Source organism: Tiliqua scincoides, chromosome 4 (assembly GCF_035046505.1).
Source record: "Tiliqua scincoides isolate rTilSci1 chromosome 4, rTilSci1.hap2, whole genome shotgun sequence".
NCBI classification, from domain to species: Eukaryota; Metazoa; Chordata; class Lepidosauria; order Squamata; family Scincidae; genus Tiliqua; species Tiliqua scincoides.
Genome location: NC_089824.1, coordinates 84,106,285 through 84,122,039, shown reverse-complemented (window position 1 = coordinate 84,122,039; position 15,755 = coordinate 84,106,285). Strand labels below are relative to the sequence as shown.

General features: G+C 46.3%; 1 protein-coding gene across 1 annotated transcript in view; it reads right to left on the bottom strand.

The window, feature by feature from the left end:
* The window catches only part of LOC136648356 (MARVEL domain-containing protein 3-like), a 44,976-nt gene that overhangs the window by 13,650 nt on the left and 15,571 nt on the right, over nt 1-15,755 (bottom strand). Inside the window, exons 2-4 of the mRNA XM_066624466.1 lie at nt 11,177-11,399; nt 7,465-7,609; nt 4,447-4,616 (exon numbers count right to left, since the gene is read on the bottom strand). Coding sequence (XP_066480563.1) covers nt 4,447-4,616; nt 7,465-7,609; nt 11,177-11,399 — 538 coding nt within the window. The remainder of the gene's footprint in view (nt 1-4,446; nt 4,617-7,464; nt 7,610-11,176; nt 11,400-15,755) is intronic.

Sequence of the window (15,755 nt, the reverse complement as noted above, 5' to 3'; positions counted from 1 at the left end):
GTGAGGGGAGCTCCCCTGGAGGGTTTCCCTGGGCCTCCAAATGCCTTATAAATTAAAATTAATTTATAAAATTAATTAAAAATTTCATTTTCAGTTTCTCCGTGAAACCAGAAGTCACGTGTTCTGAGCTTTAGAGCTCGGTCTGAGCCCAGCAGAGGCCATGGACAGATGTCCTAGGCCTCTGCTGAGCTCAGAGGCCCCTCTGGTGGCAAGGGGGGTAGAGCTCCCCTAGCCTCCAGGGGTGCGGCTCCCTCGGGGCTGCAGGAACAGGCATTTTCCCATATTCGTGGTTTCAGCTATCCATGTAGGGGTGGGAGTAGGGTCCAGAATGGAACCCCTGTGGATAAAGGGGCACATCTGTATTATGCAAAATGTTTTCAAAAACACAACCTCCTATTGAACATTCAGTAGGCTTTTTCGGCACACTGTTGCTCATAGCATGTATGTAGTTAATGGGAAAAAACTGCAGAAAAAAGAGTGCCCAGAATACAATAGGTTGTACATTTGGCTGACCTTAACAGAGCAACAATTCTGCTGTAAGGTGATTTCGACATAGTACAAACAGCAAACTCATCCTAACTTTGTTTCCTTGCAATATTTTTCTAGGTCATTCTTACCATGGATTCTCTCCCAAACTCATCACATGCCCTGAAGGCTATTTTTGTTTTTCTGCCTAATTACTAGAAGAGCCCCGTTTGTTGTTGCCTCCCACCTACACTGCTGTGCTTCAGGTGTTCTCATTCTATCAAGAAGAGGTTCTCCAACACAAAAGTGTTTACATGTGTGCTTAACTTTCAACTATTCATTCTTTTTGCTTTTTGTTGGCCTGGCTTTTCAAATATAGAATACAATGCACGAATATTTATTTGCTTTTTTAAGAAAGAAAAAAAAAGTAGATTGAGGAGGAATCTGAAAAAAGATATTTGAAAAATGGCAAAGTCTGAAACCACCAGATCAAGAAGTACAGAGGTCCACCCAGGGCCACTACCAGCAAGCGCATACAGAGTGTGTGTTTGCAGTAGAAAATGGTGCACCTTCCTTCCTAGTGGAAGTGAGGTTCTGTCCACCTTCCTTCTCCTTCCTGTGTGAATGGTATCCCCTTAGTTGTGGCATGCTTGTGCAGGGTATGACCTGTACAAGCATACAGGGTGACGCGGGGTCCACCTTGAAGCTCTAACCTATTTCTGTGCATACATATGCTGGAAGAATTTACTGAGAAGCTAATTTAAGAAATGGTCACCTTTTTTCTGTTGGATGCAGGAATAACTAATACTTTTGGGCAGTGGTATTCAAACTGGGGTGTCACGACACCCCAGCCTGAGGGTCCTGGTCCCTTTCCCCTTAAGGGGCGGGGGCAGCCAGGAGGCAGGGAGGAGGCACTCCCATTTTGCAGAGGCGGAGCGTGATCGTTCCACTCTCACTTTCCCTGACCCAGGGAGCCCTGCAGGCGCTCGCGCTCGGCTCGCCACAGCCAGGGACGGCTGCTGCAGGGTGCACCCCAGTCCCTGCAGCCCGGTCAAAAGGGAACATGGAGCTATCGCGCACCGCTTCCGGTTTAGCGGAGCAGGGCGCGATCGCTCCGCTGTCACCTTCCCTGACCCGCAGAGCCCTGCCGAAGGTCGCACAGGGCTCCCCGCACCCCCAGGGGGCTGCAGGGGGCTTGGGCAAGTGCACCAAGCCCCTGCAGCCCTCCTGAGTGGTGTGATCCTGGGGATCGCACCGCTGCCTCCCCCCGCCCCCGCAAAGACTTACTGCGGGATTCAAACTCCCTGCAAGTTTGAAAACCGCAGCTTTAGGGAGTAGTGGCCACTTATAAAAGAATAATGGAGTAACTTTAGCTGTATGGAGATCCATTGTTGTGGCGCTGGTTGCTGAAGATTAAAACAAGTACCCCAAATTGCTCCATGCTTGCAAGTGAGTGTCAGGCAGTGCAGTGGTATCACTATACGGGTACAGAGGATGGACCATTCCAGGTGACTTCATCATGGTGTTGATACCAAAAGCTCCATAGCACAGGTCTACCCACCCAGTAGACCTGGCCTTGCCTCCCAGTCAGCCCAGTCTTTGTCTTTCACTTTCCATGAAGCCAGGTCCATCTGACGGGAGGGTGGAAGATGGCCAAGTGGGTGGATCAGGTGTACCCAGAGATCTGGGGCCAACTACAGTCCATGGGGGTTGACACCATGAGTTAGCACACAGAGTGACACAAACCCTGTGACAACACTGAGGCAGCACTTACCTGACCATGTGACTCTTGACTTGCAGCTTGACTTGCAGCTCTGATGAATGTACAAATATAGGTGTGCCCCCTTATCCAGTTCTGAAACCCCCGCAGATAGCTGATACAGGCAAATGCTTTATAAGGCATTAAAAAGTCACTTCTGGTTTCTCCGTGAAATTGTGAGTTGCATTTTTTAGCTTCAGAGCTCAATCGGAACTTGGCCTCTGAGCTCAGCAGAGCTCACCCTCCTAAGGTGAGCAGAGCAGTGTGGGGGTGCACACTGGGGTGCAGGCTGGGCCCAGTCAGTGGATAAGTGAGTGCATGGATACAGGATCCACAGATATAGGGGCCCCCCTGTATCCCCCACACACATCATGGTCTAAATCTACTCATATCATTCTGCTTTAGTGCAAGTTAGTTTAGGCACAATCCAAGCATTTATCCCTCAACAAAAAACTAAGATGATCCCTCTCATAGTTTGGAACTATGGGCCCTTTCCACTGTATTCTGAACAGTTGGCTAGGAAAGAGAGGCTTCCTTGTTGACTTTCACCCACCTTACTTGCTCTCCAAGACAGAGAGGCAGTCTTTCTGTCTTGCTGCTGCCTCCTCCTCCCCCAGCCAAGGACTCCACAGGACCTCAGCAGTTGTCGCTATTTATGTAAAGTAAAAACTTATTGTCTGCTCTGGCAGCAGCTGATCTCAAGGCAGCTGGTGCCAGGGCAAAAAATGAATGGCTTCTTTAACAAGATAGCCACAATTGTTAAAGTCTGGAAGGTTTGATGGGGGAGGCAAGTAAGAAATTGAGGCTGCTTCTCATTGCCTTTTTCCTCCTGCAAAGTGGGCACAAGCAAGCAAGCCTATAATTCTTGTTTCCTTCAAAGCAAGTCCTATTGAACAAGGGGAACTTACTCTTGAGCGTAAAGGCACTGGATTAGACAGCACGCCTTTCTTTGCCCACCAGCTGTTGAGAATGCTGCTGGATGGGAACTCTCAGGATTCCAACATTGGAAGGATTCTTATTTTGCTAGGGAAGGAATGTCAGAACCAAATCTACTCAAAATAGACTCAAAATGGGCTGCCTGTAATCTCATCTGAGCCATTGTTTGGGTTGCCTTGATTACATGGAAAAGTTCCTGTGAAAGGGAAGGGAAAATCACAAAACTTGGCTGCTGTGTGGAAAGCTGAGCTTCAGTTTGGCTAATGCTTCAGAATGAGCCCAGAGAATGAGGGAAAGGGGTTGCCTGAAAGTTATGCACCAACTAGAAATAACTTGCCTGACTTCAGGGTTGCAATGGGATATATCTGCCATTAATCCTACCAGCTGAATTTCATAGCAGTCTCAGGATTTGGGGAGGTTCAGCCTCAGTTCAGCATTACACGCAAATCCTAAAAAGCTCGCTCAATCAAGCAACATGGCTGTTAGAACTCTCCCATATTGACTTAGGCTGCAATCCTAACCAGCATTCCAGCACTGACATAAGGGCAATGCAACTCCAAGGTAAGGGCACAATCGTTGCCCTATCTTGAGGATGCCTCCATGACTGCCCCCCAACTGCAGGATGAAGCACCTGCCCCACTGGCACAGCTATGCCAGTGCTGGAAAGTCAGTTAGGATTGTGTCCTTAGAGGTATACGTGGCTTCATCCTGCACACTTATTTGCCAGCAATGAGATGCTTTGTAAGACACTTTAAAATAGCCTGCAGTTTCCAAGTTGTAATACCCAGTTGCCTTTACAACTGGTAGCTAGGAGAGGGAGTGAGAGGTCCTCTGTTAGTTCTAGAAAATGAACAGTGATCACAATTACAACCCTTTCATGAAGTGCGCTGAAATTCATAGTCATGCTGGTTTTGCCAGACTAAATGAAAACTCTGGTTCCTAGAGTCACAATATCTGTATGTGAAAACCAGCTGATAATGGTTTAACATTATCAATGTCTGTTTGATAAGCTGATGGGCTTGTTACACAGGTAATGCTATCTACTGGAGGTAAGTGATCACATTTGTTAATAAAATGGATTTGGTGGAAAGTTCCACATTTAAACTACTTCACCTCTTTCTGTCTTTTGTTGTGAAAGCTGAAACCTTTGGGAAGAAGGATTTGGTGAAAGATGAAACTTTTCATTCACCATTCCCAACAAAAGATTGGGCTCAATGGAAGATGCTATCATACCAGTTTCACCCAAGTGTCTGGATTAAGGGAATAAGAAAGAAATGTTTGCATACCTCTTGAGGAGCACAGATTTGAGCATTTCTCAGAAAAGGTCTCTTTATGAGGATAAAATTGTGGTGAGGAATCAACATATCCATGAGCTGATGCTGGGTATTTGGGGTAAGAATCTACAGAAACTGTGGAAGGTCTTGAACGTTCAGTATGAAAAGTTCCTGGTGAAGATCTGCAGAGACAGAGAAGGATGCAAAGTTGACATTTTAATGGTAGGTAGGTGGGTGCGAGTGAAATCACATTTCCAGATTTTCTGTTAGCTACTGAAAGGCTCCTGTTAATTCTGAACAAGACAGTACCTGTGTAGCCAGAGCTATGCACTTTAGGGGGGGAAAATAGTCTCCTAGAATTAAAGGTACCTGCAATATCAGCATTCTTTCCCCCTTCCACAGCAGATGGTATTATGCACCACATTTTGAACGCAGGTTTGCAGGACTTTTATTACTATGGTAGCTTGGGTGCAAAAACTACTCCAAACTCTTCTGGATTGCTACTGGCTTCCACAGAATATTTTTGGGATTCCTTATGCTTCCTTCTGTCAGCCAGCATTTACTCATTCATTGCATTTCCCCAGCCCTAGGCTGTTTGGCAGTCATCTGTTCTCATGGGCACAAACACAATTACACCAGTTCACTGTAATCCACCAACATTAATTACTATGTTCTTGCATATGAGCCACATTGTTGCCAATTATGAGAATCACCCATTTTTAACTCTGTCTTTTCATGAAGATGCTATATAGGAACAGACTGAATCAATTGCTTATAATCATAACTGCCAAAAAGCTTCAGACTAACTGGACAGTTACTTTCTTTCCCCCATTGACCTTTAGCATGTGTGTACGCACATGGAGCAGCTGTATAACATAAACTGTGTGATTTATAAGTCTTACCACTAACCAGAAAGCAATTCCTCAGATACCAGCAATGCAGCTGCTTCACTCTTTAACAAGCAACTTGCCAGAAAAATTGATGTTCTGCAAACTGGGGATGACAGCCACTGCAAACATCGTATGCTCTGTCCCAGGGTTCCTGTTGACTGGCTGGCTGATTTCTCCTTGTTTGAGGAGGAAGAATTTCTAGAAACAATTTTCCTTCTAAACCTTTTAGAGGGTGATGCAATTGTCTTTTTTTAAACCTTTATAATTATGTGACCCTATGAATGGAGAACTGCCTTTAAGCTGTTAGATGATTTAAGTGCAACGACAGGCATAGCTTAGTAGTGGCATAGCATATGCTTTGCATATAGCTGTCTCAGGATCAGCATCTCCAGTCCTCTATAGAGGGCGTAAGGAGCCTAAACCACAGATTTCCTTATCTGTGGTTTTTGGTATCCGCAGGGGATCTGAGAGCAAATTCCCCATGGATACCGAAGAAAGGTGGATAGAATTCAGCAGCTACTCGGTTATCAAATGGCAATTTCCAAGTTGCTTTGAAGGAAGCTGTGACAATTACATTTACATAAAGGAGCAAGATATTTGTGGTGTGGATCTGTGAATGCAGTGTGCATTTTATTCTGAACTCCCACTCCGTTCAATTAGGCTTAGACTGCAATCAGACTGACCATCCGCCGGGAAACTGCCAGACTTGTCTTCTTGTCCAGGTGTCCTCCAAAGTGATTGAACGTCCTCTATTTTAGATTTCTTTTGCAGAAGAGCTTAGCCCCTCCCTGCAGGCAGCCTCCTCCAATTAGCTCAGGCTTCTGAGTTAACCCAGTTTAAGGTCAATCCTAGCAATCCCCTCATAGTCACATGACATGGAAGAGGACCCTCTCACAAGGGAGAGACACCAGCCTCAGCAGAACACGCCTCCATGCTTTTCCTGGGAGTTGAGTGGCAGAAAGCATGCCCAGTTCAAGATCCTCCAAGTCTGCCACCCAGTCTGGCATCAGTTGGGGGTAAGTTGAAGCTGTTTTTGCAACATTTTTCCGTGCACAGGAAGAAAGAGGGCTTGGTGCTTCTGGCAGGGATGAGGGTTGTTTAGTTACAAATAGTAGTTTGTATTGTTTTTTATCAAAGTTGTTTTAAAAATTACCAATACAGTTTCAAACATAATAATAAGTAATAGTGTGTAAACACAACAAATAAATATATGTGTTTTTAGCTTCTATTTTGTCGTGTCCTACATTTTTCTTGAATGTCCTACATTTTGGGGATTCTTTTCTGGTTATGACATCTGGTCACCCTGAGCACAATCTTAACTTGTGCAGGAAGCAGGCAGGCCAGTGGGCCTGCGCTGTATTCAGCACAAGTTTGGGCTGACTGCAGGCCAGCCCGGGGTAAAGGGAAACATTTCCCCTTACCCCAAGTCACGCTGCAGCAGCCCCAATGGGTTTACTCGGATCTGTGCCACCCTACAAGGTGGCACAAATATGAGCAGCCTGGGACTGCCCTGAGCCCCCACGAACAGGGTCAGGATCTGGCATAACTGCCCGGTCCTGGCCTTGCATTCTGTTCCCCACCCACCTGCCCAAGGTCCAAACTAGCTGGCTCAAGTTGGAGTGGACTTGGGAAGGTGAATTGGGGCCTGGATATCAGCAACGCCACTGCTAACAATACTATCCCAGGCCTCATTCTAGTCCAGTCTCTGCCCCTCCCCACCTCCTGCACAGACTTACCAGCACCAGGGGATGTGGAGAATCTGCTGCCACGCTGCCACAGTGGCTTGTAGTGGCAGCCCACCTCCACAAAACTGTGTGTCATCTTTGGCAACAACCATAAAGGACCTTATGCTGCCCAAATGCTAGTTCGAGCAGCGTAAGGACGCATAGGATTGGGTAGTTAGTCTCAAATTGGATTGCAGCCTCTCTTTCACTGATAGCAGTTCAATCCTTTCTATTAAAGTACAGTTACTATAATTTATACAACTGATAGAAGTTAGAAAGAGTTGTAACCATGGGGATAGTAACACCTTTTTCATCTGGATATAATCTATGATTAAAAGAACTGCAGAAATGTGTCACAGAGGAGATTATATTTCACTCCCCTCCCTTTATGTCCTTTTAAATTTTTTTTAACTCACCTTCCACTTGATGGGTAAGATTTCCTGCTTCTTTCTTCATTATATCTGTCCCTGTGTTTGTAATCTTCATCTCGATAAGGTCTCTCAGAATGAGGCATCTTGTTTATCAGCAAAGAAGACACAGACCTACTTATAGCTCGTCTGACTTGATTTGCATGATTAGCATTTGCAAAATAAAATTACCCCTGTTGAAAAGGGAGACAAAGACAGTATTAGGCAGGGAGTTCACTGCATGCAAGGAAGTTTCAACTTTAATTTTTAAAGCTTACAGTAAAGCAAGAGTGGCCAAACCATGGCTCTTTGACATATAACGGGCAGCTCTTAGAAACATGTTCGCTGAGCAACTTTGTTCATCCCAATTAATATAAAAAGTAAATAAGAAATTTTCAAGTTTTATAATTTACCAGGTATAAACTGACAGTCCACTGGATTAAAACCTAAGTTTAATGTTCATGGTGAGTAAATATATTTAAGAATTTAAATGCTTCTTAAATATTGCTGCTCTCAAACATCTCTCTTATGGCGATCAAACATCTGAAATTTATCATAAGTGGCTCTTAGGTTAAGCAAGTTTGGTCACCCCTGCAAGACAGTTATGTATTACAACAGATAGAAGACCTGGTTTTGCTATCATTCTGGTTTCATATAAATATAGCCCCACGAAGGATGAAACCAGAATGGTTTCAGACTGACAGCACCATGTCAGTCTGTTCCTCTAGCCTGGCCAGTGCCCAAAAGTCCCATCCCCAAGAGTCAACAGCAGTGGCATTGCACTAGCTAGTTCTGAAACACCTTCTTGCACCATCTGAACCTTGAGGATTCAGGAGAAGGTGAAAATTAACTTTCTAACTGTATACCCCTCAATTCAGTCAAGGCGACTGATCATGCAGCAGAGAGTGTGTGCATAGTGCTGAATGTGTGTAGAAATCCAATTTTCATGCCTGCTCTCCCCTCCATGTGCAGAGTGTTGTGAGAAGAGAGTTACAGAGTAAGGCTATGCATGTCTACTCAGAAATAAATCCCATTTATTTCAATGGGATGTACTCCTTGGTAAGTGTGCACAGGATTGCAGTCTTAGAAGGTATTCCATCGATTTAAAATGTTTAAACTTTAAAAGTCACAAATATAATTAACCAGAATAGCAGCTTCCTCAAGTGTACTGTTTATTTACTTTTTGGAAGTTGTTGTACCTTTTCTCATAAAAATGCAGTATGCAGTCTTTAGTAGAGATTTTAGCTCACAGCCTTACCCCTTTCTTTTTCACATCAGTTCATACATACAATAAATCACTTGATGAATGTGTGAATGGACTCAACAGGAAGCATAGTGTTGGAGGCAATATAGAAGTTCTGTTTGCCATCATTGATCTGTGATGTCATTAAGTGATGCTGCAATCCTCAAGCGATAAATCAAGTAAATTATGAATCACCCTGTTTTCTCAAGTCAGTAAAACAATTTTGCAGCACTCCCAGTGAAACTTATTGTTACTACCTGGGAAATGTCTTAGCGTCATGCTCAGAGCATATGCTTTGCATGGAGAACTGATCAACTTTGCACTGCTCTGGGCTCTTGAATTGCTGCTTAAAAGCACTGGCTGGGGTCAAAGTGTGTGTATACCTTGTCAGTCTGCTCCTCTAGCCTGGTCAGTGATTAGTTTTATGGGAGGTTCACGTGATGTAGAGGCAGGTGTATCCTGCTGTATAGTGCTGGTGCCAAGTAGCTCGGGAACTTGGGGCAAAGCCTGCGCTGCTCCCCCCCCCCATGGTAGCCCCTGCCCACCCTCTGTTTGTGCACTGAGCACTGCCATAAGTACCAAGGACTCAGATGGGGGTCAGAGAGGCATAAGCTCTCAGCCACTGTCCTGCCTGGCCAATGTTGGTCCCCATACCAAAGTACACCTTCCGCATGTTCTGTGGTCACAGACACTGCTTCTTCTACAGCACTCTCTCTTATGTGTGGCTTGTCAAGCTAAAACTCCTAAGGGAGCCAGATTTGGTCCTAAGCTTCTTGCTACCCTTGTGTAGAATCAGGAACTGCTCTTAAGCTGCTGCTTAAACTCAAGGCTCTGGTGCAGAGGGCCACTGATGGAAGAAGCCTCAACTTCCAGAATCCTCACTCCTACGCAAAAAAAAATCCCAGGACTCCTGCTGCAAATCTAGGCAATCTTAATTGCAATCCCAATGCCACCTGTGCTTTCCTATCAGTCGTTTAGGAGGAGTCAACATGCAAGAGATGTCAAAGTACAGACAGGAAAAGATTTCGCCATTTGGTTCCCTCTAGGATCCGGAAACTGGCATGGCAGGTATGGAATGTGGAAGATATATTGCTTGTGTACTGTATTGTTTTGCATCTTCCTTTTTTAATTTTGTCATATCATTTTTTGCTCTACATCAGTGTTTGTCAACCAGTGGTACAGGTACCACCAGTGGCACTTGAGGCACTTCCCAACCCAGAACACACTGTTGGTGATGTTACTGCTAGTTACTTCCAATGGTACTTCAAATAGGAGGACCATGTGAAATAGTACAGTGGAGGAGGCCAAACATTGAGAAACATTGCCGTGCATCTTGATATGTGATGAAAGCCAGACTATGAGTCCATTAAACAATAAGAACATAAGAACATAAGAACAGCCCCACTGGATCAGGCCATAGGCCCATCTAGTCCAGCTTCCTGTATCTCACAGCGGCCCACCAAATGCCCCAGGGAGCACACCAGATAACAAGAGACCTCATCCTGGTGCTCTCCCCTACATCTGGCATTCTGACTTAACCCATTCCTAAAATCAGGAGGTTGCGCATACACATCATGGCTTGTACCCCATAATGGATTTTTCCTCCAGAAACTCGTCCAATCCCCTTTTAAAGGCGTCTAGGCTAGACGCCAGCACCACATCCTGTGGCAAGGAGTTCCACAGACCGACCACGCGCTGAGTAAAGAAATATTTTCTTTTGTCTGTCCTAACCCGCCCAACACTCAATTTTAGTGGATGTCCCCTGGTTCTGGTATTATGTGAGAGTGTAAAGAGCATCTCCCTATCCACTCTGTCCATCCCCTGCATAATTTTGTATGTCTCAATCATGTCCCCCCTCAAGCGTCTCTTTTCTAGGCTGAAGAGGCCCAAACGCCGTAGCCTTTCCTCATAAGGAAGGTGCCCCAGCCCCGTAATCATCTTAGTCGCTCTCTTTGAATCCAGGTTGTGGGACCCGTAGCATCCCTGATTTTCAGGGGGGGAGGGAAGGTTTACGCACAATGCCTGAATTTCAAAGCACTGGCAGGGCGTGGCAGGATTAACACAGAACCTGGACACTCCCCCTATCATTTATAGTGGGGGAGGGGGTCTAGCTCCATGATAAGCACTTTCTGTTCACAAGTAGAGGACCCACAGCTACAAGAGTCCATATTCAGACCCAGTACGTATGGATGGGGAAACTCCCCCCCCAAAAGAATCTCCCCTCTAATTTAGTGAGGAGGGGTGTGGCTCCATGATAGAGCACCTTTTTGTGCACAGGTACAAGACCCAGGTTCAAGAGCCCATATTCAATCCCAGAATGTATGGTAGGGAAAGCCCCCCCCCCAAAAAAAAGTTACCTCCCCTCTAATTTAGTGAGGGGAGGGAGTGTGGCTCCGTGATAGAACAGTCTTTGTGCACAGGTACAAGAGCCACAGGTACAAATTGAGGCCCAGCAGGTGAGCCCCCTGGAGGGCCAGCCTGAGCCGGAGGCGGCCGTGGCTGCCGCTTCCTCGTTCCTCACCTGGGCGAAGAGGATCCTCCGCCCTCGCTCATCCGCTCCCCTCTGGGTCCGTCCCTGCTGCTGCGGCCGCCTCTCTTCCGACGGGGGGTCTCCGCGGGCTCCGGCGAGAGCGCTCAGGTGGGCGCTCGCCTCCCGGGGGGGCTCGGGTTTCCCTTTCCGGCGCCCGCGGTCTCGTCGCCTCTGCCAGCAGATAGGAGTGACCGGTTGAACCTGAAGCCCCGGAGAGGAGGGGCGAGGAAGAAGAGGCCGCGCCGGGGGAGGGCGGAGGGCGGGGAGCCCCCCGTGCAGTGGGAGGGGTGAGAGCCCAACCCTGGATACGTGTCTACTCAGGAGTAATTCCCATGGCAGTCAATGGGGCGTCCTCCCAGGTAAGTGTGGATGGGATTGCAGCCTAACCCACCGGCAAACTCTGGGCAAAGCAGGGAGGAAGCTCTTCCCATCAGCAAGAGTCGGGGGCGCTGCAGCCCAAGCACTGCCCGCTTCTGGAAGAGGCGGCTCCACCAGTAGGTCGATCTGGGCTCCAACTCCCAAGTCCACCCGCCCAGCAGCCCTTGGCCAGGAGGCCAGAGTTCAACTGGGAGCCCAAGTCTACCTGCCTGGTTGACCTGGGTTCTGGAATTCAGGTAGTGCTTATGCCCGACCCCCCCCAAGCACAAACACTGGTCTGCCCCTGATTTATTCTATGCAAATTATTGTTGCTTCACAGATTGCTTCACAGATGATGAATGCATCTTTCAACCCCCCCATCCCCAAATATTTTCTTTTTGTTACATTCGTGTGAGTTATGGGTCTTTGATGTGTCTCCATACTTATCCTTTAATTTTGCACACCAGTATATTTACCCAACATAATTGCCCACCCTGAACAAATAGTCACCCCCCCCCCCACCTCTAGAATCCTGATTATGGACCTGAGGGATTCCCTGCTCTTTTCAGTGGTTCTGGACTGCTTTTATTGTAACCTGCACTTTAGTATATTTTCTGTTTTATTCACTTCCTCTTCACCCCAATCATGACTTATTGCCTTGTATGACACGTTGTGCTCTGATACGTGCCCCATTGCTGTAATGCATGCCTAGAACAAACCCATCCAGAAGCCAGACACACCAGCGATGACCACGGAGACCACCCACGGAGACCCCCAGGACCCACAACTGGAGGCTGCCATTGTCAGAAGAAGCCTGGCCTGGCACAGCTGGCCACGTGCAAGGTGAGACAGGGCACATCCTGCTCTCTAGCCTTGGACTCAGTAACATGGATTTTAAACCCACCACATGTAATCCCCTGAAACGGACCTGCATACCATGACTGAATGCTCTGCTTATGATCACCAATATTCTCCCAATGTATGTAGCCATATTTTGGGACCTCATATTTTCTACTCATTTGTTCTTTGTTTGTAAACATGAAACATTCTCTAATAAAAAATTAAACTGTTAATTCTGCCCAGCCCACAGGTGTATACATTTAATCCCTATTGCGTATATGCAACGTTGGGCAGAAATGACTTAATTGGCTTTGTTTTGATGGGTTAATAACCAACGTAAATGCCTTAGGCTTAGCAGAAAGGGATAATTTTCTGGAGGGAAGGAAGCAGGGCCAGCCATCCATGAGGCCAACTGGAGCTGTCGCCTCAGGTGGGGGGTGGTGGTGGTGGCAACACCTACTTGCCTCCACTGCTCTGCCTTGTCTTTCCACTCCCTGGATTGAAAAAGGAAAAGGGGGACAGAGAGGAAGAGCGAGACCAGTTTCTCAACCAGTGGTACTTGAGGTGGTGTCCGGTGGTACCCACAGGACCCCTGACCCCCATCACTTGGCTGTAAGACTAGCCATGTGCAGAGCTCCAGCATGTGCTTTTCATCTGATGAAAAAAGCCCTTCAGTCCATCGTGAGCCTTTTACTGATGTTTGTCATGTTGCGCCTGGCCTCCCAACCTGGAAGCAACTGGCAATGATATAATCACCAGTTACTTCCGGTGGTACTTCTAATAGGTAGACCATGCAAAGTGGTCTGGCAAGGGACAAACATTGAGAAACGCTGAGCTAGAACATTGGACAGTGGCAGGAGCAGAGGCTGGCATATCACTGGGTAAGCAGGGCAGCATTTTGCATGCCTCCTCAGGTGCCAAGAGGTCTTTGGCTGGCTATGGGAGACATGAGCTGAGCAAGAGATTTTATTCTTTAGAATCTACACATTGTTGATTATGTATGGTTAAAAAAATGACTTTTAATATTTATTGGGGAAAACGTATCTCCCACTTTTTCATTGAGACCATACTGAGGGTGGCTGAAGACAATTACACGAGTCAAAAATGTTAATAATAATTAACATTAAAGTAAGGCAGCAACATTAAAATTAATGCATGTTTCCAGCATGCATTGTCAATAGTGGTGAGCAAATACACCACAAATAATTCCTACTTTTTAATAAAAGGTCAACGTTGGAGCTACTTTCATTTTTGTATGGAGACACCACAAATCTCCATTTTTGTATGGAGACACCATGTGTTTCATAGGTTTCACCTGAGGCATCAGTGATATGGCACTACGGTGCAAAAACGTTGATCCATGGCATGGATCCTCGTTATCTTTTCATTCAGATATTAAAAATCCACATTCTATCCAAATCATGTCCATCAACTGCACTGTAAAAACCATAGATTCACTGGTTCAAAGTGCTGTAGAAGCAGATACTAGATCCAAGTCACCATGGGATCTCATTTTTACTAATAGATGATAAAAACCCACTATCTAATCCGGTGGTAACCAACCTTTAGGAGACTGAGGCCCACTGAGGCAAAATTAGACCACATGAACCCCCCATGCATAAAATACTAATTTGTAATAATCTGAGAAGATTTATTAGAGTTGTACTAGATTTATAGAAAAGATTTGTGTGTTGCTGGCTGCAGTCAGTTGGTTGTCTGCCCTCTCTGGTGGTCTGTGGGGGAGTGCTCACTCTGTGAGATGCTAAAAGTAATCAGAGGCAACCCTTTTTTGGACACGTCATGGACCACTTCTCAGGGTCTCCCAGACCTCCTATGGTCCACAGGTTGTGAACCAGTGATCTAATCACAGCTCACAACCATTCCTGCGAACCACTCCATAAAAATCACAAACGAAGCATGGACCCTCATCATCTTTCCACGTATTTCTAAATTTTCTGCAAGTAATGTTTAATGAACCAGATTGGGTCTCTATGATTTTTGTATGGAAAGTGCCATTTTTCTCTATCTGTTCTGCCAGGGCAGAACTTTAGAAACTCACTCCAGAAGTAGAAATACTAGTATTGGATGTAGTTGATGGCAGGACCGATGTAAATGTGCACCTGCCACTGGAGACCTGCTAAGCTTCTCTAGGAATTGGAGATGCTTTCATGCAAACCCTATGCCTTATAATCTTAGTCACTAACGCCTTCCTTTAACACTTGTTCATCACTCTCGTCTTTATTTACATCCCCCTTTTGTTACATCATAGTGTAGGGAGGGAGGTGGTAGCAGAATGGGGGGGTGGATCTGGTCCAGGAGGGGGGCAGAATTGGTAGAGGTCTCCTTTGCTGTATCCTAAACCCCTTCTCCAACCAGGAAGTTCTTCATGGGGCCACTCAGACTTCCACCAGCTAAATAGCTGGCAGAGATCCAAGTAGTCCAATAGGGCTGGCTGGGGTGTCACCTGGGGTAAGGGGAAACATATCCCCTTACACCGAGGTGACCTCCAGCATGCTCCCATGTTGCACTGCATACAGCGCAGGCCATGCAACCTGGCTGTGCCAGTGCTATTGAGTACTGGACTGTGAAGTGGAGGCTGGCTTGAAAAACTGGTACCTGTGCAAATACATGCATTTGACAGCCAAAGAATATGAGAGAGCACAGTAATCATGTTTGGCCCTGCATATTGAGATTGTTTTAACTGCAACCTTGTGGGAAGTCAATCTGGATCAGAACTTTGGTATGAGCGGAATTAACTCTTTGCTTCCACCATTCTCCCAATCCAGATCAAGCTCCTAGAGCCGCTACTGTTTCCCTAAGGGCAGTGGGCTGCTGCCCTTGGCACCAGTGGAAGCATTCATCCAGGGCACATCGAAGCTGCCGAAGAGCACAGTTCAGATCAGGATCATAGCCAGGACAGAAAGCTCCCCTTCCCTCATACCATGGTCCCAATCTGGGTTAGCCCCCTCCCCCACTGCTATTTACACTAACAACCAAATGCACGCACAGGATCAGATGGCAAGATGAACATCACATCTACTTTGGCCCTGAATCTAGGGGGAAGGATCATCAATGTAGACCTTGAGCCGGTTTGGGCAATACTTGGCCGGCCGACCTGGGCCATATATGATGCAGGACATAAACAAGATGTCTTGCTCCCCTTCCTGGCAAATGTCCTCTTTTTCTGTGGTGATTATGTGGTGATTACTAAACTGATTTGTCAGAACCCTCTCATAAATTATCAGTATACTCTCAAAATTACTCAAAGACAGTACTTTCCAGTCAGTATTACTTATTTCAGTCACTATTACTTGAAAGTCATATTTCATT